This window comes from Eptesicus fuscus, chromosome 7 (assembly GCF_027574615.1).
Source record: "Eptesicus fuscus isolate TK198812 chromosome 7, DD_ASM_mEF_20220401, whole genome shotgun sequence".
Classification (NCBI taxonomy): domain Eukaryota; kingdom Metazoa; phylum Chordata; class Mammalia; order Chiroptera; family Vespertilionidae; genus Eptesicus; species Eptesicus fuscus.
In genome coordinates, this window is record NC_072479.1 from 60409116 (window position 1) to 60434285 (window position 25170).

The window sequence follows — 25170 nt, forward strand, 5'->3', positions numbered from 1 at the left end:
ATCAAAATGAGTTATTTTGTACATTACAGTGCACAGAGCAATAGAGGGAAAGACTTTCTTGGAGAGAGACCGAAAGGCATTTGCAAAAGGTTCATTTCACTCTTAGGTGGAAGGCCTGGACCCAGTGCTGCAGCATGGCCTTCATTAACTTGACCCCTTCTTTTCTTTTGTTGCGGTGGCCTCAGCGGGAGCTGCCTTTTCTAAACGTTCTGCTGGATTCTTCTCTTCCTCCTCCTCCTCCTCCTCATCTTGGGGATAGAGGTCCAGGTACTTCTACATGCATTCCTGCCTGGCCTGGAACTGGTCTACACAGTCTGATCCCTTGAGATCCTCTGTGCTATAGTGGAAGCAGGAAAAGACTGACTTGAATTGTTCCCCACAAGGGCCACTAGCCATTCCCCCAAGGCACGTGCAGTTTCACTTAATGTCTCCATTTGGCAGGATCAATCCATGCTCCTCATATGGATCATTGGGATTGTATTTTTCCGTTGATTTTTAGAGTGGAAGAGAGGAAAAGACAGAAATATCGATGTGAAATAAATACATCGATTGGTTGCCTCCTGCACAAGCCCTGACCAGGGCCAGGAAGGAGCCTGCAACTGAGTACCTGCCCTCAACCAGAATCAAACCCAGTACACTTCGTCTGCAGGCCGACGCTCTATCCACTGAGCCAAACTGGCTAGGACAGTCCAAATTAAGAACAACAACACTCTGCAGAATGAGTGTGGCCCCCTGGCCAGAAATTTATAACTTTGGATTTATTTATCCCCTTACTTCCTTCCAAGCACTTATTATAATCTGTGAGTATATTATACTTATTTTCTGTGTTAATCATGCTGTATTTCCAGTGCCTAATACGTGCCTGGCACAATCAGTTCCCAATAAGTAAATATCTGATGTTGGATGAGAAGGGGAATCTGGGTTGGTGCTTTATTTACAAGTTTTTGTATATTCTAAATATTATATACTAGAAACCCGGTGCACGAAATTCATGCACGAGGAAGAGGAAGTCCCTCAGCCTGGCCTGTGCCCTCTCACAATCAGGACCCCTTGGGGGATGTCCAACTGCTGATTTACAGGCCTAAACCGGCAGTTGGACATCCCTCTCGCAATCTCAGACACTGCATGCACCAGTGACCATGCTTTTCATACAGGTGAAAGGCATCTTGCTGTTGTATGGGCAGCTACATTTTTTTGCCCTGATTATAAAAAGTAGTACATACCATGGTCCTTCTGAGGCAGTAGTACCATTTTCCCATCTTATGGGTGGAAAAACTGAAGCAGAAAGAAGTAATTGACTTTGTTACACAGTTGTAAGTGTCAGAATCAGGGCTGACCACAAAATGTGCAAGCCAGAGTCATCGCTGCATCATCCTGTTTTTTTCAGTGTTATTGTAGCCTTGCCAGGTTTTAATTTTTAAATCTAAGAGACTGTCCCCAATACATAGGGTAGGGTCCCTAGGCCTAGTTGGCGATCAGGGCCAATCTGTGGGGTGACCAGCTGGGCGATTGGCCCCTCGCTGGCACCCTCCTTGGCTGGCAGCCTGGCGCCATCTGCTCGCAGGCCCTGCCGCCCGCCGACCAGTCGTTCCGCAGTTCAGTCAATTTGTATATTAGAGTTTTATATAGGTAGATATGAATTATACATATAAATATATGTGTGTGTGTTTATATATAACAAATATTTCTCTCAGTCTATTACCTTTTAACTTTATTAGGCTTCTGGGCTTTATGTTCTATTTTTCTTTTCTTTTTTTCCCTAGGGTTTTTCTTTACTCTCTCATGCTTTCCTCCCTTCAACTTCATCTGCTCCTATAATTCTAGTAAATTTTGTGTATTTTTTCAAACTGCATAAGCCTATAAAGGTGTTTCATAAAAGCAATAACTAAAGAACTGAGACCAAATAACTTTTCTTTTACACATTCAAATTTTAAAAGCCTATTCTCTTCTCATTTGGATTGGTGTTTACATGATTTTTATTTTGTAATTTTTGGAATGATTTGTGTTGTGAAATGAGCCATTTTTTTTTTTTGTTTTTATGCAACAAGGAAAGTTATTTATTTTTTAAATAAATCTTTATTGTTCAGATTATTACAGTTGTTCCTCTTTTTCCCCTCCATAGCTCCCCTCTACCCAGTTCCCACCCCACCTTCTGCCCTTACCCCACCCCCGTCCTCATCCATAGATGTACGATTTTTGTCCAGTCTCTTCCCACACATCCCACACCCCTCCCCCCCGAGAATTGTCAGTTCACTCCCTTTCTATGCCCCTGATTCTATTATATTCACCAGTTTATTCTGTTCATCAGATTTTTTAGTCACTTGATTTTTAGATTCACTTGTTGATAGACATATATTTGCTGTTCATAATTTTTATCTTTACCTTTTTCTTCTTCCTCCTCTTCTTAAAGAATACCTTTCAGCATTTCATATAATACTGGTTTGGCGGTGATGAACTCCTTTAGCTTTTTCTTATCTGTGAAGCTCTTTATCTGACCTTCAATTCTGAATGATAGCTTTTCTGGGTAGAGTAATCTTGGTTGTAGGTTCTTGCTATTCATCACTTTGAATATTTCTTGCCACTCCTGTCTGGCCTACAGAGTTTCTGTTGAGAAATCAGCTGACAATCGTATGGGTACTCCCTTGTAGGTAACTAACTGTTTTTCTCTTGCTGCTTTTAATATTCTCTGTCTTTTGCTCTTGGCATTTTAATTTTGATGTGTCTTGGTGTGGTCCTCTTTGGATTCCTTTTGTTTGGGGTTCTCTGCGCTTCCTGGACTTGTAAGTCTATTTCTTTCGCCAGGTGGGGGAAGTTTTCTGTCATTATTTCTTCAAGTAGGTTTTCAGTATCTTGCTCTCTCTCTTCTTCTGGCACCCCCATAATTCGGATGTTGGTACGCTTGAAGTTGTCCCAGAGGCTCCTTACACTATCTTCATATTTTTGGATTCTTTTTTCTTTTCCTGTTGGGTGTTTTTTGCCTCTTTGTATTTCAAATCTTTGACTTGATTCTTGCAATCCCCTAGTCTGCTGTTGGATCTCTGTATATTATTTTTTATTTCAGTCAGTGTATGCTTAACTTCTAGTTGGTCCTTTTTCATATCCTCGAGGGTCTCACTAAATTTATCGGCGGTTTCTAGAAGATTCTTGAAAAACCTTATAACTGTGGTTTTGAACTCTATATCCAGTTGTTTGCTTTCCTCCATTTCTTTCATTTGTGACCTGTTTTTTTGTCTCTGCATTTTGGCTGCTTCCCTGAGTTGATAGAGTGGCTTTGTGTGCTAGGTGTCCTATAGGGCCCAGTGGCTCAGCCTCCCCAGTTACCTGAGATGGACACTCTTGGTGCACCCCTTTGTGGGCTGTGTGCACAGTCTTGTAGTTAAGCCTTGATTGTTGTTGGTATCACTGGGAGGAGTTGACCTCCAGGCCAATTGGCTGTGAGGATCAGTTGTGTCTATGATGGGGAACTTCTGTGCTAGAGACACCCTTATGGGGCAAGACTTGCTTCAGTGGGGCGTTGGTGCTCACTGAATTTGCCCCCTGAGTGTGTCCCTTATGGATCTGAGGACTTGTAATCTGGATGGTCCCACTCTGACCACTGGGTACACTGGCTCTTGGATCTCCAAGGAGGTTCAAATTTAGCCTCTGCCTGAGGCCACCCAGCAGGAGCTATGGAGAAATATGCAGATTCCTCTTCTTTGTTTGGGGTTTGGAGGTGCCCAGATGAGGCCCAGCTGTGAAGCAATGCAAGCTGCTGTGGGGCCTTGGGTCTTCTTTTGGATGTTCTGGGTCTCTCTGACTCAGCTGCAGTTTGATAGGTAAGTTTAGAATTTAAGGGACCAGGCCATTCATATGCAAAAGCCTCTGAGCACAGCTTGGGTGGGGCGGGGGTCTCAGGGAATCAATAGGGCAGAGCAAATAGCTATGGCTGATCCTCAGCCCTGCTCTAAGAGGCCCCCGGGTCTCAGTGTCCCTCGGTAATCAGTAATCGCTGTAAGCACCTCTGAGAGAAAGCCGCCCTCAAGTTCTGCCCGAAACAAGACAGTCCAGTTTCTCCCTGTATGAGTCTGGGTCCCCAGAGTCTCGCCCAGAACTGGAGTTCAGAGCAGCCAGGAACTTGTGTCTCCCTCCAGATTAAAAACACAACCACGTACTCAGTTGCCAGTCCTTTCCACGCGCACGCACGAGCCTCTGTACCTTTGCACTTTATTTCCGCACCTCCTCTGAGTCTCAGTGTGCTTTTCTCTTTCCTTCTAGTTGTAGAATTTCCACTCAGCCAGCCCTTCCTGTGGTTCTGGATGATGTCCATTTTGTCTTTTAGTTGTAGTTTTGAAGTGGTTGTGCAAGGCAGCAATTTCAGGTGTTTACCTATGCCGCCATCTTGGTTTCTCCTGGGCTTTATGTTCTAAAGGAAAATTTTTCCACAACCATCCTAAGATTGTAAAAATAGTTTGTTTCCCTCTAATATTTCTATAGTTTTGTTTTATATGTTTAGCTATTTAATACACCTAGAATTTATTTTTGTGTATGATATGAGGTGGTAGGTCTTTATTATGTTAAGGAATATCTTTTTATTTTTAATTTACTATTTTTTTAAAACATCAAATGACTTTTTTAATATATGTCTTTTTTTAAAATTTAAATTCTTTATTGTTTAAAGTATTAGATAAGTCTTCTTTCTCCCCATTGACCTCTCTCCGGCCACTCCCATCCCCCAGCACATGCCCTCACCCCTCTACTATTGTCTGTGTCCATTGGTTATGCTCATATGCATGCATACAAGTCCTTTGGTTGATCTCTTACCCCCCCTTTCCCCCCCCAACCGCCACAACCTTCCCTCTTAGGTTGGACGGTCTGTTCGATGCTTCTATGTCTCTGGCTGTATTTTTGTTCATCAGTTTATGTTGTTCATTATATTCCACAAATGAGTGAGATCATGTGATATTTATCTTTCTCTGTCAAATGACTTTTTAAAAAAATATTATTTTTATTGATTTGATTTTAGAGAAGGGAGAGGGAGAGAGGGATAGAAACATCAATGATGAGAGAGAATCACTGAGCAGCTGCCTCCTGCATATCCCCTACAGGGGATTGAGTCTGCAACCCAGGCATGTGCCCTTGACCAGAATCAAACCTGGGACCCTTCAGTCCGCAGGCTGACACTCAATCCAATGAGCCAAACCAGCTAGGGCTGTCAAATGACTTTTTAATTTCTAGTGAGGTAGTTGTCTATAACTTTAAAATATATATATATATATTTTTTAATTGATTTCAGAGAGGAAGGGAGGGAGAGATAGAAACATCAATGATGAGAATCATTGATTGACTGCCTCCTGCACGCCCCCTACTGGGGATCGAGCTCGCAACCAGGGCATGTGCCCTTGACCAGAATCAAACCTGGGACCCTTCAGTCCTCAGGCCAATGCTCTATCCACTGAGCCAAACAGGCTAGGGCTATAACTTTTTAATTTGATATATAGATGTGATGTATTATATTAATTTATTCTCTAATATTAAGTCATCATTGTATTTTGGAATAAACCTACTTGATGGTAGATGATTGTCTTTAATATATTCAACATTTTCTTTTACTTTTTAATTATAGTCAATGTTGTATGTTTCAGGTATACAGCAAGTGGTTAGACATTTATACTAGTATAATTTACAAAGTTATCCCCTCGATAAGTATAGTACCCCCTTGACACCATACATAGTTATTATAATACTAGAGGCCCGGTGCACGAGATTCGTGCACTGGGGCGGGTCCCTCAGCCCAGCCTGCGCCCTCTTGCAATCTGGGACTCCTTGGGGGATATCCATCTGTTGGCTTAGGCCTGTTCCCCTTAGGCCTGAGCTGGCAGTCAGACATTCCTCTTGCAGCCAGAGCTCTTGCAGTCTGGGACTCCTCGCTCCTTACCACCCGACTGACCACCAGGGGGCAGCTCCTGCATTGAGCTTCTGCCCCCTGGTAGTCAGTGTGCGTCATAGCGACTGGTCGTTCTGCCATTCGGTCGATTTGCATATTACGCTTTTATTATATAGGATTATTGGCTATATTCCCTAGGCTGTGTTTTACCAATTTGTAGTTCTTAATCCCTTCACCTTTTTCAACCAGTCTCCCAATCCCCCTCCTACCTGGCAACCATCAGTTTGTTATCTGAATCTATGAGTTTGTTTCTGTTTTGTTTTGTTTTTTAGATTCCACATATAAGTAAAATGATATGGTATTTGTTTTTCTTTGTCTGACTTATTTTACTCAGCATAATACCTTTTAGGACTATCCATGTTGCCACAAATGGTAAGATTTCATTCTGTTTTATGACTGAGTAACGTTCCATTGCATATATGTACATCTTTTTTATCTAATCATCTATCAATAAACATTTGGGTCTTGCTGTTTGTTTTTTTTAATATATTTTATTGATTTTTTACAGAGAGGAAGAGAGAGGGATAGAGAGCTAGAAACATCGATGAGAGAGAAACATCAATCAGCTGCCTCCTGTACACCCCCTACTGGGGATGTGCCCGCAGCCAAGGTACATGCCCTTGACCGGAATCGAACCCGGGACCCTTGAGTCCGCAGGCTGACGCTCTATCCACTGAGCCAAACCGGTTTTGGCTTGCTGTTTTTTTGTTTTGTTTTTTAATCTATTCAGCCACCTTATATCTTTTCATTGAAGCACTTAATCCATTTACATTTAAAGTTATTGAGCCTGACCAGTGTGGCTCAGTGGTTGAGCATCTGCCTATGAACCAGGAGGTCACCATTCGATTCTCAGTCAGGGCATGTGCCCAGGTTTTGGGCTCCAGGGGCCATGCAAGAGGGAGCCGACCAATGATTCTCTCTCATCATTGATATTTCTCTCTGTCTCCCTCTCCCTTCCTTTATGAAATCAATAAAAATACTATTTTTTATTATTTTTATTGATTTCAGAGAGGAAGGGAGAGGGAGAGAGAGATAGAAACATCAATGATGAGAGAGAATCATTGATTGGCTGCCTCCTACACATCCCCCACTGGGGATCGAGCCCACAACCCAAGCATGTGCCCTTGACCGGAATCGAACCTGGGACCCCTCAGCTCGCAGGCTGACGCTCTATCCACTGAGCAAAACCGGCCAGGGCTAAAAATATTTTAAAAATTAAAATTATTGATAGGTATGTAGTTATTGCCATTTTATTATTTTTCTTCCTCCCCCTCTTCCTCCTCCTGTCCCTTTAATATTTCTGTTAAGCCCTGGCCCATGTGGCTCAGTGGTTGAAGCATTGGCCCCAGCACTGAAGGGTCTCGGGTTTGAATCTGGTCAGGGGCACATGCCTGGGTTGCTGGGTTGCAGGTTTCATCCCCACTATGGCTTGTGTGGGAGGCAACCAATCGATGTGTCTCTCTCACAGTGATGTTTCTCTCTCTCTCTCTCTCTCTCTCTCTCTCTCTTCCTAAAAGCAATATTTAAAAAATAAATTGCATCTGGAAAGGGACCTCACATAGAATCTCCAGAGAAGCAATTATACAGTTCTTCCCTAAAGAAATTGTAGAGTCCAGACAAAAGCACCGAAAAAAGCCACAATGGACAACTCCCCCACTCCAAGGCTTCTGATTAGCTTTTTTAGTTGCTCACTCTTAAATTATAATGGAGAGCCAAGGCTCTATCCCCAGTTATTTAATGACAGTCATCGATAAGAAAAATAGAGACCAGAATAAACTCAGAGGAAAAAGGACCCAAAAGAAAAAGAGCTAATGCAGGGAACAGAATAGAACTTCAAATAATGTATAATGGCCCTGAAGAAAAGAGAGGTTATGCAAAGGGAAAACCAGAGGACCAAAAATTGCCATTGGAAATAATATAGTAACCAAAACAAAATGTTCTGATATAAAAGTGTGGTGGTTTTCACATATGTTCACAGTTTGACATTTCCTTCCTTCAACAAGTAGAGCTTATTTCCCCTCATCTTGAGTGTGGACTGGATTTAGTGATTCTCTTCTAAGAAATAGAAAAAAGTGGAAGCGACATCACTGTAGACTGTAGAGTCTAGGACCTAGGTCATAAAAAGGCACTGTGGCTTCCTTTTCCCTCTCTCTCAGATCACCTGCTCTGAGGAAAAACTCAGAGCATGTGAGAACACTCAGGCAGCTTATGGAGAGGCCCATATGGTGAGAAACAGGTGTTTTCAATAGAGAGGAACTAAGGCTTCAGCCACCAGATGACCTCAGCCCCTGCTGGGCATGCTGCCCACAACCACACTGAAGAAAAATCCAGAGCCACACCTAGCTAAGCAGCTCCTGGATTCCTGATTCACAGAGACCGTGAGGCAATAAATGTTTGTTGTTTTAAGCCTCTATGTTTTAGGGTAATTTGTTACACAGCAATAGACAATGGAAGGTTGGAAGATAGAATTGAAGAATCTCCCAAAGAGTAAAAATTTAAAAACAAAGAAAATATAAAAAAAGATGAATAGTAAGTTAAAGGATCAGTTCAGGAAGTTTTATAGCTGACAAATGGAATTTCCAAAAAGAGCGAAGAGAGAAAATAGAGAATAAGTTAATAAAAAAAAAGAAAAGAAAAGAAAAATTCTCAGAAATGAAGGGCACAAATTTCCAGATTGAGAAAGCTCATGGATTATCTACCATAATGAATAAAAAAAAGACCTACAGCAAGTTCCATCATTATGAAATTTCAGAAAACTAGGGAACAAAAAGAAGATTGAAAGCTTCTAGAGAGCCCAGCCAGCATGACTCAGAGGTTGAGTGTTGACCTATGAACCAAGAGGTCACGGTTCGATTCTGGTCAGGGCACATGCCTGGATTTCGGGCTCAATCCCCAGTTTGGGGCATGCAGAAGGCAGCTGATCAATATTTCTCTCTCATCGTTGATGTTTCTATCTCCCTTTCCCTCTCCCTTCCTTTCTGAAATCAATAAAAAAATATATTTTAAAGAGCTTCCAGAGATAAGTAAGTCACACAAAGGAATCCAACCGGAAGCTAGAAGGCAATCAAGACAGACCTTCTAAATTCTCAGAAAATGATTTTCAATCTAGAATTACATGTTCAGAAAACTGACAGTAAAGTGTGAGGGTAGTATAAAACCATTCTGGACTCAAAAATATACCTCCTACACATTTTTTCTTTTGTTTTTAAAAAATCTTTCAAGCTTTTATTTAAGGGTGGTGATCCAAGGTAGATTTACATCTTGTTGAAAGCAGCCATGCCCATGGACTGCACATAGTCCTCAAAAGCAGTGATTCACTCCTCCAGCATGTCTGTTCCATCTTTATCATCTACTACACACCATATTTGAAGTTTTTAAATTCAATACCCACTGGAACCAGTTTAGAAGAGTCCCAGATCAAGCTATCTGCTGGAATGCTTCTGACACACTCCTCTAATTTTGCCATATCCGTCTCATCATCCCAAGGTTTCACACCTAATAAGATGGAAGACGGCAATAAGTGCAGTTTTTTTGTTTTTTTTATTTGACTCATACTGTGCAAGGTGTTCTTCTATTAGCTTCTTCGCTTTCCTCCTCCTCATCGGATCCAAAGAGATCAATGTCATCATCGTCTTTACTATTTGTAGCTCCAGGTCCTGTGGCGTTTGCCACATTAGCAGGGCCATACTTGCCCAAAGCTTTCTTCACTCCTGGTAGGCTGACCTTTCCTTTTCGTAAGATTTTATGTGATGATATCCTCCTACACCAAGCATGTCAAACATGGCCCTTGGGCATGCAGCCCACAACGAATATTTCTGTGGCCCAACCAATATAACGGTATATAAGAAACGTTTTAATAAAAATTTTGTAACTTAATTTTTACAATATCCTGTTATACATAATTATTAATAACGAACTACAACGTTCACTAATGACTGATTACTATAATCGTGCTGCATTCATTTCCCTTACGCGCCTTACGCGCAGGCGCACCATTTCTCTCCACTAATACTAGCGGCAAATATTTTAGCAGCAGATTGCCACGTCATTAGTCTTGTACTGACGTGTTTGGTGTGCACAACAGGAAATATTTCGCTTTCGGAGAACAAGAAAAATAGGTTTATTTGTATTACACTTATTAATTTGTGCAGTTATTCAGTGTCTGGTAAGTTGATGTTCAAGAAAAAATATTTTTATCAAAATGTTCTATTATTTTATGTTAACAATTACTCAGTTATTTCAGCCCTTTGTATTCAGCATGTCTCTACTGAAATAAACCTACGTTTCTATGAAAATTGAAGCTTTGGGTTTTTTTGCAGTCCACATAAACTTAAACCTTGTTTATTTGACCCATGTTAGCCTTTGAGTTTGACATGCTTGTCCTACACATTCTTAGAAAGCAATTTGAGAATATATACCAGGAAAGAAAGGGAATAAACCAAGAAAGAAAACATGGGTTCTAGGAAACTGGGAATAAATCCTTAGAGGCAAAAGCAAGCTTCAGAACAAGAACTATGCACCAGGCTTAAAGAGAGAACAGTTTAGACTAGAGTGGGAGAGAGGCAGTTTAGGAAAAAATAGAATTGATAGATTATCTGTTGTGTTTTGAGTGATTGGCAAAAGTATCACTGGGCATTTGGCAGAGCCATTGAAATATTTTTTTGGGGAAAAGTAACAACAGTTACATGGAGAACCAAGCAAATGAAAAAATAGTGATGATTCTTAATTCTAGGGATAAACAAAAAGTTGACATTATGTGGCTTAGTAGTGAACAATACTTACATATTTGTAAGACCAAAAGACTTATTATTGATTTAATCTTGTATTAAGTATTCTATTGCTGCATCACAAATGACCACAAAATTAGTGGTTTAAAACAACATCCATTTATTATCTCACAGTTCTATAAGTTGGAAGTCTAGGCAGGCTTGACTGGGTTCTGTGCTTAGTTAATCTCACAAGTCTGAAAGGTGTTGGCTAGAGTAGGGTCTTATATGGAGGTTCTAAAGAAGAGTCCCTTTTCAGGCTCATTCAGATTGTTGGCAGAAATCAGTTTCTTGGAGTTATAGGACTGAGGCCTTGCTGACTTGTCAGCCAGGCTACTCTCAGCTTCTCAATGCCACCCACATTTCTTGGCATGTGGCCCCCTCCATCTTCAAAGCCAGCAATGATATGCCAAATCCCACTCACGCTTCCAATCTCTGAATTCCTCTTTTGCTGCTAGCTTCGAAAAACACTCTGCTTTTAAAGGGTGTGTGTGATTAAATTAGGCTCACTCAGATAATCTCCCTTTCTCCATATGAAATAACTATCACCAAAGTGTTATCCAAACTCAGAGATTCCACCCAAATGCAAAGGGAAGGGAATTAATTATACATGGGGAGTTGCATTGCAGGCCATTCTTAAAATTTTGCCTACCACAAACCTAAGACTGACATAACTATACTGGACAAACTAGGATGGGAAAGGGGAAGAGCAGGGTATGGTATAAGACAGCTAAATTCTCGCCTGGCTGGTGTGGCTTAGTGGTTGAGCATCAGCCTATGAACCAGGAGATCATGGTTCTATTCTGGGTCAGGGCACATGCCTGCGTTGTGGGCTCGATCGGGTTGTGGGCTTGATCCTCATTGTGGATGTGCAGGAGGCAGCAGATTAATGATTCTCTCCCATCATTAAAGTTTTTCTTCCCCTCTGAAATAAATAAAAATATATTTAAAAAAAGAAAGCTAAATTCTCAACTGTCTTAAATAGGAAGGCAACATATAATAGCCAAAATGGATAAATCAATACATGCATGTAAACTTTTTCTTTAGAAGTAGGAAGGTAAGTAACAAAAGAAACAATAATTGAAAATGATTATCTCTGAAGAGTGGAGATGAGAAGGCTGAGGCAGGAAACTTATTTTGCATTATAAGCCTTTTTAGCACTATTCTTCGTATTTAATACTTTGAAAAAAGTAAATAAAACATTTAGATATTTCTGTGGATTAGACATGAGGGGGACAACTAAAAGATTTGAGAAAAAACATTAAAAAATAAGTTTGCTTTGCAAATCCACTTTCTTTTTATTATTTTCTAAATTTTTATTTTAGACAGAGGGAGAGAGAAACATCAATTTGTTGTGCCACTTATTTGTGTATTTATTGGTTGCTTCCTGTATGTATCCTGACCGGGATCAAACCCGCAACCTTGGCATATCTGGACGATTCTCTAACCAATGGATCTACTTGGTCAGCTCCACTTTTGAATCTACTTTAAATAAACCCAAATGGGAATTGTAGATGATGCATTAAAGGGGAAAAATCATCGACACTTTTTCTTCTTCTTCTTTTTTTTTTTTTTTAACATTTAGACAGAGAATCACTTACTTTTTTATTATTATAAATATAAATGTTCCATTCTAGTTAGCAGACATCTTTTCATCTTTTATCTATTGAGCTCCTATAAATGGCCAGACATCTGCTAACTGCATTATCTCAGTTAAACCTAATACAGTATTATGAGGTTGACACTTTATCTCATTTTACAAAGAAACAAAGAGACATGGAGAAGTTAAGAGTAACTTGTCAAGATTATCAGCTCACAAGAGATGAGATTGGGATTGGAACTCAAACATACTGACCCTGAGGTCATTTTGTTAACCACCACCCTATACGGCCAATCTTGACCAGCAGTAAACATCAGGTATTACATATGAATGTGCTGGGTAAATTAGTTCCTGACTGCAAACAGACCTCTAGTCTCCAAATATTTTTTTATACTACACATCACCAGTATACTATTTCCATAGCCACTAATCATATATAAAACCCTAATAATGACAATTATTGAAGTTGGCTAGTGTATCTCTGTAATTTTCATTTTTAATGTGTTATCTAATGCTTTTATTTTTGCTTCAACATTTCTTCTTGACCAATAATTGATTGTTTTTGTTAAACCAAGAGAAAAATTTATTAAATGAGGCATTACAAGTAAATCTCTTATAGAGAAAAAAAATCATGATTCTTGTGGTTTTCATTAATTATAATGGCAAATATAGGTTCCTTCTGTATATTAAAATTGATTTTCCTCTCCATTTAAAATTTTTTTCCAATTCTTTATTAAGGTATTACATATGTCTTCTTTTGCCCCCATTGCCCTACGCCCCCTCCCCCGCAAATACCCTCACCCACCTTGTGTCTGTGTCCATTGGTTATGCTTATATGCATGCATACAAGCCCTTTGGTTGATCTCTACCCCCTCTTCCCCTCCCTTGCCTTCCCTCTGAGGTTTGACTGTCTGTTTGATGTTTCTCTGAACAGACACATTTTCAAGGAAAAGGAATTGGCACTGCATCAAAAAATTGGTGAATATTAAGTGAAACTAAAATATATAAGGAATGTACCTTTTCTTGAATCCCCAATTTACAATGTAATCTTCCTTTAAATTAACTATTTGTCTAAGATTCTACTGTAATTACATTCAATTTTCCAATGTACTCTTCCTTTAAATTAACTAACCAACTATTTGTCTGATAAGATTCTACTGTAATTACATTCAACTTTCATTATATAGGACTTATTAATTGATCCAAGCATGCTAGCTTGATGTCTAGTGGCTGGTTTATACCAGGGATTCCTACTTGGTGGTTAGGAGTTTATGGGTATTGATTAGGTTAGCCACACTCCAGGGTCTGATGGGCCACATTAACTTCAAGATGCCTCCTAGAAAAATGGGATCCATGGTAACTAGTTGCCTTGTCAAATAGTGATTTCACTAAATTTTTGTCCTGGAAATGAAACTACCTAGTTTTATTTGAAGAAATAAAATATGATTGACCTGCTAGCATTGCATTTCCACCAATAATTCAAGCCAAGTTTGAGTTTTAAGTACAGAAAACAAAATCAAATTATTGTTTTGGTACCTGCATATACTAGGTGGATCACATAATGATTCTGTAGTGGATATGCATATGTGTGTTTTTAAAAATGTCAGAAGGAACTAACCCAGTTACTTTTTTCTGGGCTTGCAGAACACTACTGTGAAGTTGTAGAAAGCAATTTGAGTATACCAGGAAAGAAAGGGAATAAACCAAGAAAGAAAACATGGGTTCTAGGAAACAGGCAAGTCAGTTGTAACTCTCTTGGTAAGTTGCCCAGGGGCTCTAGGAGAAGGTTATAGGTGTTGACTCCATAAAGAAGTCCTCAAGGCAACAATTCTGGCTGAAAGTTACCATTCAGTTCCAGTGAATGGTGGCTCCTGACACTCTTGGGAACCGCCTGTTGTGGAACAGAAAGTAAGTAACTCTAGGTAAAGCCAACCTGACATTTGAACTTCAGGGTTTAGAGGTTAATAGATTTTCATAGAAAGGCTGACTATCAATCATTTGTACAGTGGTCTGCCCAGAGCAAAAGACTTCATTTAATGCTGTCAACATTCCTGTGAGGTAGATGTTACTATTCTTTTATCAATAAGGAAACAGGCTCAAAGAGGTTAACTTATTTACCCAAGGTCACAGTGATAGAGCCAGAATTTGATTCCAAATTGTCCAATACCTATGCCTGTGCTCATTTTTTAAATATTTCAATTGATTTCAGTTGTCTCCATATATAACTGTTTAAAAATGAGCACAGGGCCCAGCTGGTGTGGTTCAGTGGTTGAGTGTTGACCTATGAATCAGGAGGTCACGGTTCAATTCCTGGTCAGAACACATGCCTGGGTTGTGGGCTCAATCCCCAGTGGGGGAACCTGCAGGAGGCAACCAATGATTCTCTCACCATTGATGTCTCTATCTCTTTATCCCTCCTCCTTTCCCTCTGAAATCAATAGAAATATTTAAAAAATGAGCACAGGCATAGGTATTGGACAATTTGGAATCAAATTCTGGCTCTATCACTGTGACCTTGGGTAAATAAGTTAACCTCTTTGAGCCTGTTTCCTTATTGATAAAAGAATAGTAACATCTACCTCACAGGAATGTTGACAGCATTAAATGAAATCATGCACGTAGAGTTCTCAGTACAAGGCTTGGAACACAGTACATGCCAGTTATTTTTAAATGCCTGAATCAACATAATTAGGAATTAGAATTTAGCAAGTGGACCTCCTCTGTCCAAATCTTGAGAGATAACCAGAGGGTATAAAATTGAGGGGGTGAGGGAACCAAGTGGGGGCTGAGGGGAGGCAAATTTGATGTCCAGTCTTCCCTCTACATTTTAGGCCAACAGGTTAGCCAAGCCTCCTGCCTCTTATAGTCTGCCATTGGAATGAAAAACTTGGGTAAGCAGATGATATCAGGATGCTTCCCTATCATCCCACAGGGGACTCCAGTTTTTATAAAGTGAAGTCTTTCCGACTAGCCTACAATGTAATTCATCAGAAATGAGAGACCCAGGCCTTTTTGGAACCGAGTCTTGTCCACCAGTGTTTAAGTGGCTAACTGCGTAGGAAAATCCCAGGCTTGAAGCTTAATTATCTCCTGGTGAGAAAACCCTCTAGTAGGGGCAGGCAGGAGAGGCCTGCTCTTGGCCTGGAACAAGGGAAATTTGTGGGTTAGGCCAGTGGTCGGCAAACTCCTTAGTCAACAGAGCCAAATATCAACAGTACAACGATTGAAATTTCTTTTGAGAGCCAAATTTTTTAAACTTAAGCTTCTTCTAATGCCACTTCTTCAAAATAGACTCGCCCAGGCCGTGGTATTTTGTGGAAGAGCCACACTCAAGGGGCCAAAGAGCCGCATGTGGCTCGTGAGCCGCAGTTTGCTGACCACGGGGTTAGGCCAAGTGTGTTTCTCTGAGAGAGGATGAAAAGGTTATTTGGAGACAACAGTAGCCCCATGGGATAATGTTGGGACTCAAATGGTTGGGGCAAGTGGGGAGGGCTGCTGTAGAGCTATTAAGGGATTCCAATGGCCCATCAGTGGGATCCTTTGTAGAAGTCTTACCTGAAAGCTGGATATGTAAAACAGAGTTTCTATGATGGAATTAGAAAGAGGACTGAGAGTGTCCAATGAAGATCAATCCTTCACAATCTTAACTTGTGCTTTATACTTTTCAAGTAACCCCCACCCCTCACCTCAACATTACTTTTGCTTTAGTACCTGCCTATATTTAATTTCCTTCATGTGCTATTTGGCCCAGAAAAACCCTTCTCCATTTCTGTGCTTTCAAACAAGTCACCTTTTAAGATCTTAATCATCAGCCGAAACCGGTTTGGCTCAATGGATAGAGCGTCGGTCTGCGGACTGAAAGGTCCCAGGTTCGATTCTGGTCAAGGGCATGTACATTGGCTGTGGGCACATCCCTGGTAGGGGGTGTGCAGGAGGCAGCTGGTCGATGATTCTCTCTCATCGATGTTTCTAGCTCTCTATCCCTCTCCCTTCTTCTCTGTAAAAAATCAATAAAATATATTTTAAAAAAAAAGATCTTAATCGTCACATCTCCTGCAAAGCCTCCCCTAACTTGTTTTGGTTAGTCATTCTATATTATTTATTCACTTGTTCACCCTACAAATATGTATTTATTAAACCTCTATTATGTATGAGGCACTGCTAGGCATTGTGAATATAGTACAAATCTGATATGTACTCACTGCCAACTAAAAATCCTTCCAGGGCTCCCTCTAAAATTAAAATGCTTAGCATGCTTATATGCATAGCCCGTGGACAAGGGCAATAGGGTGGTGAAGACTTGGGGTTGAGTGGGTAGAGGCTGGGAGGAGGGGGATAAACGGGAGACATCTGCAATGCTATCAATGATTTTATATATATACTGATATAGACACTGAGTGGCCAGATTATGATCTCTGAACGCATAATAATCTGGCCACTCTGTGTGTGTGTGTGTGTGTGTGTATGTATGTATATGTGTATATGTGTGTATATGTGTGTGTATGTATATATGTGTATATATATATAGATAGAGATATATATAGATAGAGAGAGGCCCGGTGCATGAATTCGTGCATGGGTAGGGTCTGGCCAGCCGTCCAGGGGGAGGGGACATGGGTGGATGGCCCGCCTGACTGCTGGTCAAACTCCTGGTTGAGAGGACAATTTGCATATTAGCCTTTTATTATATAGGATATACACTGAGTGGCCAGATTATTATGCGTTCAAAGATAATAACCTGGCCACTCAGTGTGTATATATACACACACATACATACATACATACATATATATATGTATATATATATGTGTGTGTGTGTGTGTATGTATATTTAAAGGGAAAAAAATGCTTAGCACGACTAACATTATCTTTAATTATCTGGCTCCTGCCTAGTTTTCAAGGCCTGCTCCCCAGCATCTGTTTATTTTACCACCTATCTGTACCCAAGGACTTGAGTGCTCGCTTAATTTGGCTCTCTCTCTCAAGTTTGTTCCTTTGTTTGTGCTATATTCCCTTCTTGTCTACTTAACTCCAACCATCCTTTAACACTCATTTCTGGAAGCATTTTGTGTATGAGGTCTTCTCTAAAGTATCCCCCTATTCTCACTTCAAATACAACGGTATCAGATACTTCCTCTTTTGTGTCTACATAGCATTCCATATTTAATTTAATCTCATACAATATTGCACATTTTTTGTTTGCATACTTATCTTCATTTGCTAGTCAGCCACTTTATGGCAGAGACCTTATTCTATCTATCTTTGTAACCCCAGTCACCAAGATAAAGCCTGGCACAAAGTTGGTGCTTAGATGTTGGCTAAATGAGCAAATGAATATTTATTTGGTTGAACAAATTGGGTATCTTAATAAGGATATTAAATGACAGAAGTGGGAACCTGAATGGATACTCTGCCTACTCCATTATTTTAACTAGTGTAATTGTTAATGTTGGAGGATAAATCTCTAACCCAAGGTAGGAAAAGTAAATGGCTAAGAAGTGGACCTTCTAACCCTCTACTGCATATTCCCCTTACTTGTTTCTTCAGTTGTGTCCCTTTTCTTGTGCTGAAAGGAATTTTGATATCCCAGTAGATACAAGTTGAAGAAGGCCATCTTAGCTCTTCCCTGTTCTCTTCTGGAATGTCCAGGCTGGAGCACCAAACCGTTTGGTAACCATGGCAATGTTCTGAAGAATTATGACTGACATTCCTTTTGTCTAAAGAGGCACATGATTTATGGGTTCACAGTGGAGCTGGAGTGGGAGTTGGCTAAGTAACTTCAGGAAAATGGAGTAATCAAGTGCCAGTTATCTTTTTATTTGCCCCTAGTTTTATTATACTGTAAGCTTCAGAAGGCAATGAGTAGAAAGAGCACTGACCTGGGCTCAAATCTTAGTTTCACTATATTCTAAGCGCCTGACTTTGAATAGAGTAATCCCTATGTGTGTTTTTTTTTTAACTTAAAAAAATGGAGATGGTATCTATTTCATGGAGGTATGAGAATTAAATGAGATAATAATGTATGCAAATTTCCTTAGCACAGTGTTCAGCATATAATGGAACTTTAGCAAACAGTATTTAAATCTGAAGATGGTACATACGACGAGTTTTCATTTCAGGCAGTGCTGTGCTAGCTCATATTTACTTTTGAGAACCACTTGCTAAACTTTCAGGAATTTAAAAAAATATGTTTTTATTGATTTTAGAGAGGACAGGAGTGGGAGAGAGACATAGAAACATCAAGGATGAGAGGGAATCATTGATCAGCTGCCTCCTACGTGTCCCCGACTGGGGATGTAGCCCACAATGCAGGTATGTGCCCTGACCAGGAATCAAACTGTGACCTCTTGGTTCTATAAGCTGTGATGCTCAAGCACTGAGCCACACCGGCCAGCCAAGCAATTTTTTGAGCTGTTTTTTAAACAACCATTATTCTAAAAATTACAATAGAATAAATTACATTAAAAATATCAAAGTAGTAAATACTAAAAACACTTCTCTTACATTTTATTATTTCCTTTGTTCATGAGGTTATTTACAGCTATTGTATCTGGATATTCTCTTCTGTTTTTCTTTTCAGCTTGGGAAGTTTCTATCAGCATATCTTCAAATTCACTGATTCTTTCCTTGATTGTGATCAATCTACCAAGTCCATCAAAGGCATTCTTCATTTCTGTTAATGCTTTTGATTTCTAGCACTTTCTTTTGATTCTTAAGGAGTTTTCACCTTTTTGCCTACATTACTCATCTGTTCTTGTACATGTGAACTTTTCCCTTTAGAGGCCTTAACATATTAATCCTGGTTATTTTAAATTCCTGGTTTGATAATTCCAAAATTTCTGCCATATATGAGTTTGGTTCTGATGCTTGTCTTGTCTCTTTAGACTGTTTTTTATTTTTCTTTCTGTCTTTTAGCATGCCTTGTAATTTTTTTGTAGAAAGGCATAATATACTGGGTAAAAGGAACTGAGATTTTATGTTTATCTGGCTGGGAATTAGGTTGTTTTCCGTGTGCTATAGCTATAGGTGCCAGAGGCTAAATTTCCTTGTCTTTGGGTTTCCCTAGTGACTCCTTAAATAGTCTGAGCTTGTAGTCCTTCCAAGTTGTAATGCCCTGTTATTACAGAGGATCCCTACTGATGTGTTGGTAAAATGGTGGGGTGAGAGCGAAGTGTTCTCTAATCCTATTAGGCCTCAGTCTTTCAGTGAGCTTGTGTTCCTGGATTTTGACCTTCACAAATGCTTCTTGTCTTTTTTCTTCCTAGATGAAACAAGCTAGAGGAGGCTGGAGTTGGTTGTTTTCCTTCTCCCACATTGGTTAGGCTCTTAAGTAGTTTTCCTTGAGGATTGATCTTTGTCAAGAAATGAATGCTCTGGCCCTGGCCGGATAGTTCAGTTGGTTAGAGTGTCATCCCAATATGTCAAGGTTGTGGGTTCAATCCCTGATCAGGGCACATACAAGACTCAACCAATGGGGAGAAAAGAATCAACCTATGAACAACAAATTGATGCTTCTCTTTCTCACTCCCTTCCCAAATTCAGTAAATAAATAAATAAAAAAGAACTGAATGCTCTGTATTTCAAAATGGTTACTTTCCCTTTCCTTGCCAGAAGGATGAGGATAATTTTTTCCAATCTTCATAGTAAAACATATGGGGCTCCTGGAGGTAAAATGCACAAAAATGTGGGGGATCCCTTAAGGCAAGGCCCCAGGAGATTTTTTAAATCTTTCAATATAGTCCAATTTCATGTATCAGCAATTGGTCAATTCTCCTTTAAGTATTCCTACCAGTTGCTGGTTCCAGTAGTATTTTTTGCTCCCAGTGAGCCATGACTTTCTGTTCTGCCTGCTGATTCTGCCTGTCTCTCCACTTTTTGTGGTAGAGGTTGCCTGTTACCTCAATTCTTTGATGCATTTAAGATTTATTGATTTTCAGTTCAGCCTTTTTGTTTGATTGTGAAGTGATGATTTCCAAGCTCTTTACACATCAGACTGGAAACCAGAAGTCCCTGCCTATTTTATCTGCATGGTGAGTATACTATGTGATTGTGTGTTCCTATCTTTCCAATTTCATGATTAGTGATGTAACATTGGTAGCTTGAAATTGGCCATGGTGGGAGATAACACTACGGAAATTGGCAAATGCTACGGACAAAGGTTTAATTTATTGTTTTATTGACTGTAGCACACCAAAAAATATTTTTGGCCGATCTAACAAAAAAGGTATAATTGATTCATTTACACCAGACGGCTATTGTTAGCTGTTGTCATTCTCTTATTTGACAATCTAAGGGAAAAGCAGCCAGTGCATGTATTGCATGTTTTAAAGATTCTTGCAACACATCAGTTGAAAATCACTGACCCAAGAGATTAAGTGGAGAACCAAACACAGGTCAGAGAAATAGGCAAGAGGGATCTGGGAGAAATAAATTTGACTTTTAAAAAATAACATACATGACTACATAACTGGAAAAGTGCTTATTCTATTAAAAGAAAAAAGTCTATGATGAAAGAAGTTTGAAATAATTATTTTTTTGAATGTTATATAACCTGATGTAATTTACATCTTCCTGAAACTCAATTTTTCTGGAGTAAAACAGAGCTAAAGCTTACTATAGGCAGTATATGGCAGGTAGGGCCTGAAATGGAAGGAAATAATTCTGAGAACGAACTAGACTAAACTTACTGCATTGGAACAGCCATATCTAGAAATAAACAAAACTCTAAGTATTATTGTAATTGAGTGAAAACTAGTTCTGCGTGCTACATGACAGCCAATGGGTTATAGGAGTTGATGCAAGGAAAGCGACTTTATTCAGAAAGCCAGCAATCAAAGAAGATAGCAGATGAGTGTTCTAAAGAACCATCTTGAGAAAGTACAGAGTTTATACTTCTTTTATGTCAGGGGAAGGGAGGAACAGGAGAGGTGTGAGGTTAGGAGGTGAATGATGACTGCAGACATCTGGACATCAGCAAGGATCCAAAGGGGAACCTTCAAACTCAGTCAGGAGGTTCCTATAAATCATTATTTTTGTACATACTTTCCTTATCTTTTTGGGAAGGTACTTTTGAGCGGGGAGGTTGTTTCAGTAATTTCTTGGATATATGTTAGATTCCTCTAATGATTAGCATATCTACCTGCAGGACTAAGCAGAAGTAGCTAAAATGACATGTCAGGTTGGAGCAAGATGGAGTCAGAAAAACTGATTACTTTGTTCTATTACATTATAAAAGATAAATGATTCTACTAGTACTCACATTTAATCAAGGTAAACTGAGTGTTCCAGAAAAGCAAGACTACAGTTTGCTAAAATGCAAAAAACAATTAGACTTGTTTTTAAAATCTACCGTTATAAGCTGTACATTGTAGGGTAAACTACTTAATCTCCCTGACTCTCAGATTCTTTATTGTAGGGTATTGTGAACATTTATTTCATATTTATTGACTACTAGGGCCAGTACTGTATTAGGTAAGTGCTAGGGATACAACCTCGGTATCAATATAATCTGGTAACAACTATAACATCTACTGAATGTCTTCTATGTGTCAGCTACTATTATGTTTTTAACTCATTACATCTTCATTTAAAATTCTTCTTACGATCTAATACGTAGGTATTATTATAATCTACATTTGTATAAGAGGTACAGAGAAGTTAAGTATCCTGCCCTGGATCAAAGAGCCATCAAGCATTGGAGCCGGGCTAACTCCTGACAGAGGCGAGGAATTTACAAAAATTTTGCATGCGCAGGGTGGTGGTAAAGCTTCTCACACAGAAGGAGTAGTTTTAGTTCACCCTTCGGAAAACAGTAATTAAAATATTACTACCTGTTGGGGTTGTGCCCATTAAATTAAATAGTAAATTAAGAGTCAGTATTGTGCCTGGAACGTATTAGGCACTAAATTAATGTTATTAATTTCACTTTATTCCTTTAAGTTGGATCACTGTGGAGAAGCTAGGAATGCATTCAAGGCTTTAGCTTCTCAAATGCGAAATTTACATCATCAATAATGTGAGAGCTTCTAGTGGCTTCACGTTACGATATACGATAGGGCCACTACGATTACTTTTTTACAGTTTTGTCAGTCTCACCTATTTTCTCTGTCAAGTTCTCCATCTGCCCCATTTTACATCGCCGCCTCCGGCCACAAACGAAATTCTCCAAGAAGCCGCCGAGCGGCGCGTGGGCGGGCGCCTAATCCCGCCACAAACATTGCCTCACCCTCTCGCGCAGGGCGCGAATGCTCAGCCTAGTTCTCGCGAGAGGGGACGTGGTTTTGAACGAAAACTTTTAACCTCACCCTACCTCCAAGAGTCACATGACGGGCACTCGCGTCCCCCAACCCAAGGTCTTTCCTGCTCGCCTATTGGCTGTTTACTTGGCTACTGGCTGTCGCGTGGTCCATTACGGAAGTAGACCCTTCAACTATCCTCCTCAGCGGAAGCGTGTCACAACCTACCCGGCCACCCTTAGCGGAAGTTCGTCACGGCGCAGTTGCCTCCGCACAGCGGATGTGTGTCGCTGCTTAAGTGACGCTGGGAAGCGCTTGCAGCCTTCGCCGCTGCCTTCTGGTTGAAGCACTATGGAGGAAGAGAGGAAGAACAACAAACGGTGGTATTTTACTCGAGAACAGCTGGAAAATAGCCCATCCCGTCGCTTTGGGCTGGACCCAGATAAAGAACTTTCTTATCGACAGCAGGCGGCCAATCTGCTCCAGGACATGGGGCAACGTCTTTACGTGTATCCTTGCGGCCTAGGCCTTCGGCCTTGGAATCAGTCCCGCCTTGCTCTCGCGTCCAGGCCCCAGGCTCTCTTAAGGGACGGAAGTGGGGACGAGGGTGGGCAGGGGCTGGATGTCGGGTGGGAGAGACTGCGGTGGGGCAGGCTAAAAGTTCAGTGTTCGCGCGAGGAGGCGAGGCGGAATTAATTTCCCGCTCCCTCACCGGCGCCCCCAACCTTGCCGGGAATTCGTATGCTTCCCGGCTTTATGTTTTAACCGGTCGTTCTTAGGCCATTTTCAGTGTGTTATGATCGTCTGTTCTGGTGACTTTGAGATTATGCTTTTCTGCTATGCCCTAGTCCCTGGTGGAGGTTTTAGCGTTGATGACTGCGTCTTGAATTTAGTGTGTATAGAGAATTTTGAGAAATTCATTACCTGAGGGTCTTATAAAGGGTGGCCTAGAATTAATGCCCAGCTTTGGTTCAAAGTTCCTTCTTCCCACTTATTATCTGTCTAAGAAAGCTGTCAAATTCTTGGTGTTCTCTGTAAAATGGGGTGATACTTCTTGCATTTAATTTCAATGGCCCACATAATACTTGACACTCAAGTTCAGTTAGCTACTGTTAGAGTTTCATAGAATTTCAGAGGAAGGGGATGCCAGTTTAGATTTGTAGGGATGTAGACCTAATGATCTAACGGTTTAAAAAACTTTGAAAAATATTGGGTTTTGGAAGCGATTTTTCTGAGTCTTGTTGAGATCTTACTTCCCGGCATATCCTCTGTTTGGCTCAAATTCTTATAAAAATTCTCTACAGATTAAAAAAAAAGTTGGGGTTTTAAGATACTCAATGCTGATGTGTATTTGTTTTTCTCATATTTCAAAGATGAGGTAATATAGTGATTTTTTTTCTCCAAGCATTTTTTTGGCTTTTCATTTCATGTTTATTATCAGTACTTCAATACAAAACATTTAATCATAATTAGTGACATGTGGATAACAGTTTTTTCAAACATCAAGTACCAGTATTTTTTGGTAATTATCAAATTTCCTGAAACAAATTAACCGAAATAACACAATTTTAGTAGATGGAGATACCATCACCATAATTCACACAAATGATAAAAATGGCTATACTTAAAAATAATACACATTATTTCACCATTTCATAAAACTTTCTAAACTTCTACAAACTTGCCTAGTGTAGAGAAATTCCTCAAAAACATCATGATAACATTACAAAATACTCTTTAGAAATAGAGAGTTATTTTTCAAATTTTTACTTTAAGATATCCCCTCTCCCTGGTTTAATACAGTTTATTTTTCAAAATACGCAGCTGGTAGGACCTGTTGTTCATGCATCTTCAACAACTGAGGCGTCCCCAACTTTTGTGTTTCTGGTGTAAATTACTTCAGCTCTGTGCTTTGAAACTAGTTTAATAAGTCCTTTACTAAGAAGCTCCTGAAAGGCTGCCCTGGCCAGGGATCTGTGGATCTTCAGTCTCTCAGGGGAAACAGTTGGGTTATAAGCTTATAGTTGGGAACTTCCTTACAGAGTTTGTTATAATGTTGCTTTGTCAGACTAGACTAGGTTATTGAACTTGTCCTGAACTTTGCCTTTGAACCCGTCTAATTTTGGCCTTGCCCCCAGATTTTTTCATTGGGTCTTTGTCTTTCTTGGCTGACTTTCCAGTATCTTTATTGTTGACCTTGGGTGGCATAGCAAAACTTGAAGACCAGCTGCTACAAGGCTGCTAAGATGTCAGACAAAAAGGAAGATTTTTTTTTAATGTTAAAAATATGGTGAGGAGTGTGTAGAGCAGTGGTTCTCAACCTTCCTAATGCCGCGACCCGTTAATACAGTTCCTCATGTTGTGGTGACCCCCAACCATAAAATTATTTTCGTTGCTCCTTCATAACTAATTTTGCTACTGTTAGTGAATCATAATGTAAATATCTGTGTTTTCCGATGGTCTTAGGCTCTACAGCAGTGGTTGACCCACAGGTTGAGAACCGCTAGCAGGGTCGCCTGCCACAGGTTGAGAACTGCTAGCAGGGTCGCCTAAGACCATCGGAGACCCAACCTGTGGGTCGCCTGCCACAGGTTGAGAACCGCTAGCAGGGTCGCCTAAGACCATCGGAAAACACATATTTACATT

General features: G+C 40.1%; 2 protein-coding genes and 1 pseudogene across 3 annotated transcripts in view; 1 reads left to right on the forward strand and 2 right to left on the reverse strand.

The window, feature by feature from the left end:
* The window catches only part of TEX49 (testis expressed 49), a 36604-nt gene extending 18681 nt beyond the window's left edge, over positions 1–17923 (reverse strand). The window contains exon 1 of the mRNA XM_028144287.2: positions 17825–17923. Coding sequence (XP_028000088.1) covers positions 17825–17903 — 79 coding nt within the window. The 5' untranslated portion in view covers positions 17904–17923. The remainder of the gene's footprint in view (positions 1–17824) is intronic.
* Positions 9178–9705, reverse strand: LOC114226672 (elongation factor 1-beta-like; annotated as a pseudogene).
* Positions 17924–22796: 4873 nt separating the features above from the next.
* CCNT1 (cyclin T1) overlaps positions 22797–25170 on the forward strand; it is a 35868-nt gene continuing 33494 nt past the window's right edge. For both annotated transcript variants that reach the window (XM_008140614.3, XM_028144281.2), the window contains exon 1: positions 22797–23033. In XM_008140614.3, the coding sequence (XP_008138836.1) occupies positions 22876–23033 (158 nt within the window). In that variant the 5' untranslated portion in view covers positions 22797–22875. The remainder of the gene's footprint in view (positions 23034–25170) is intronic.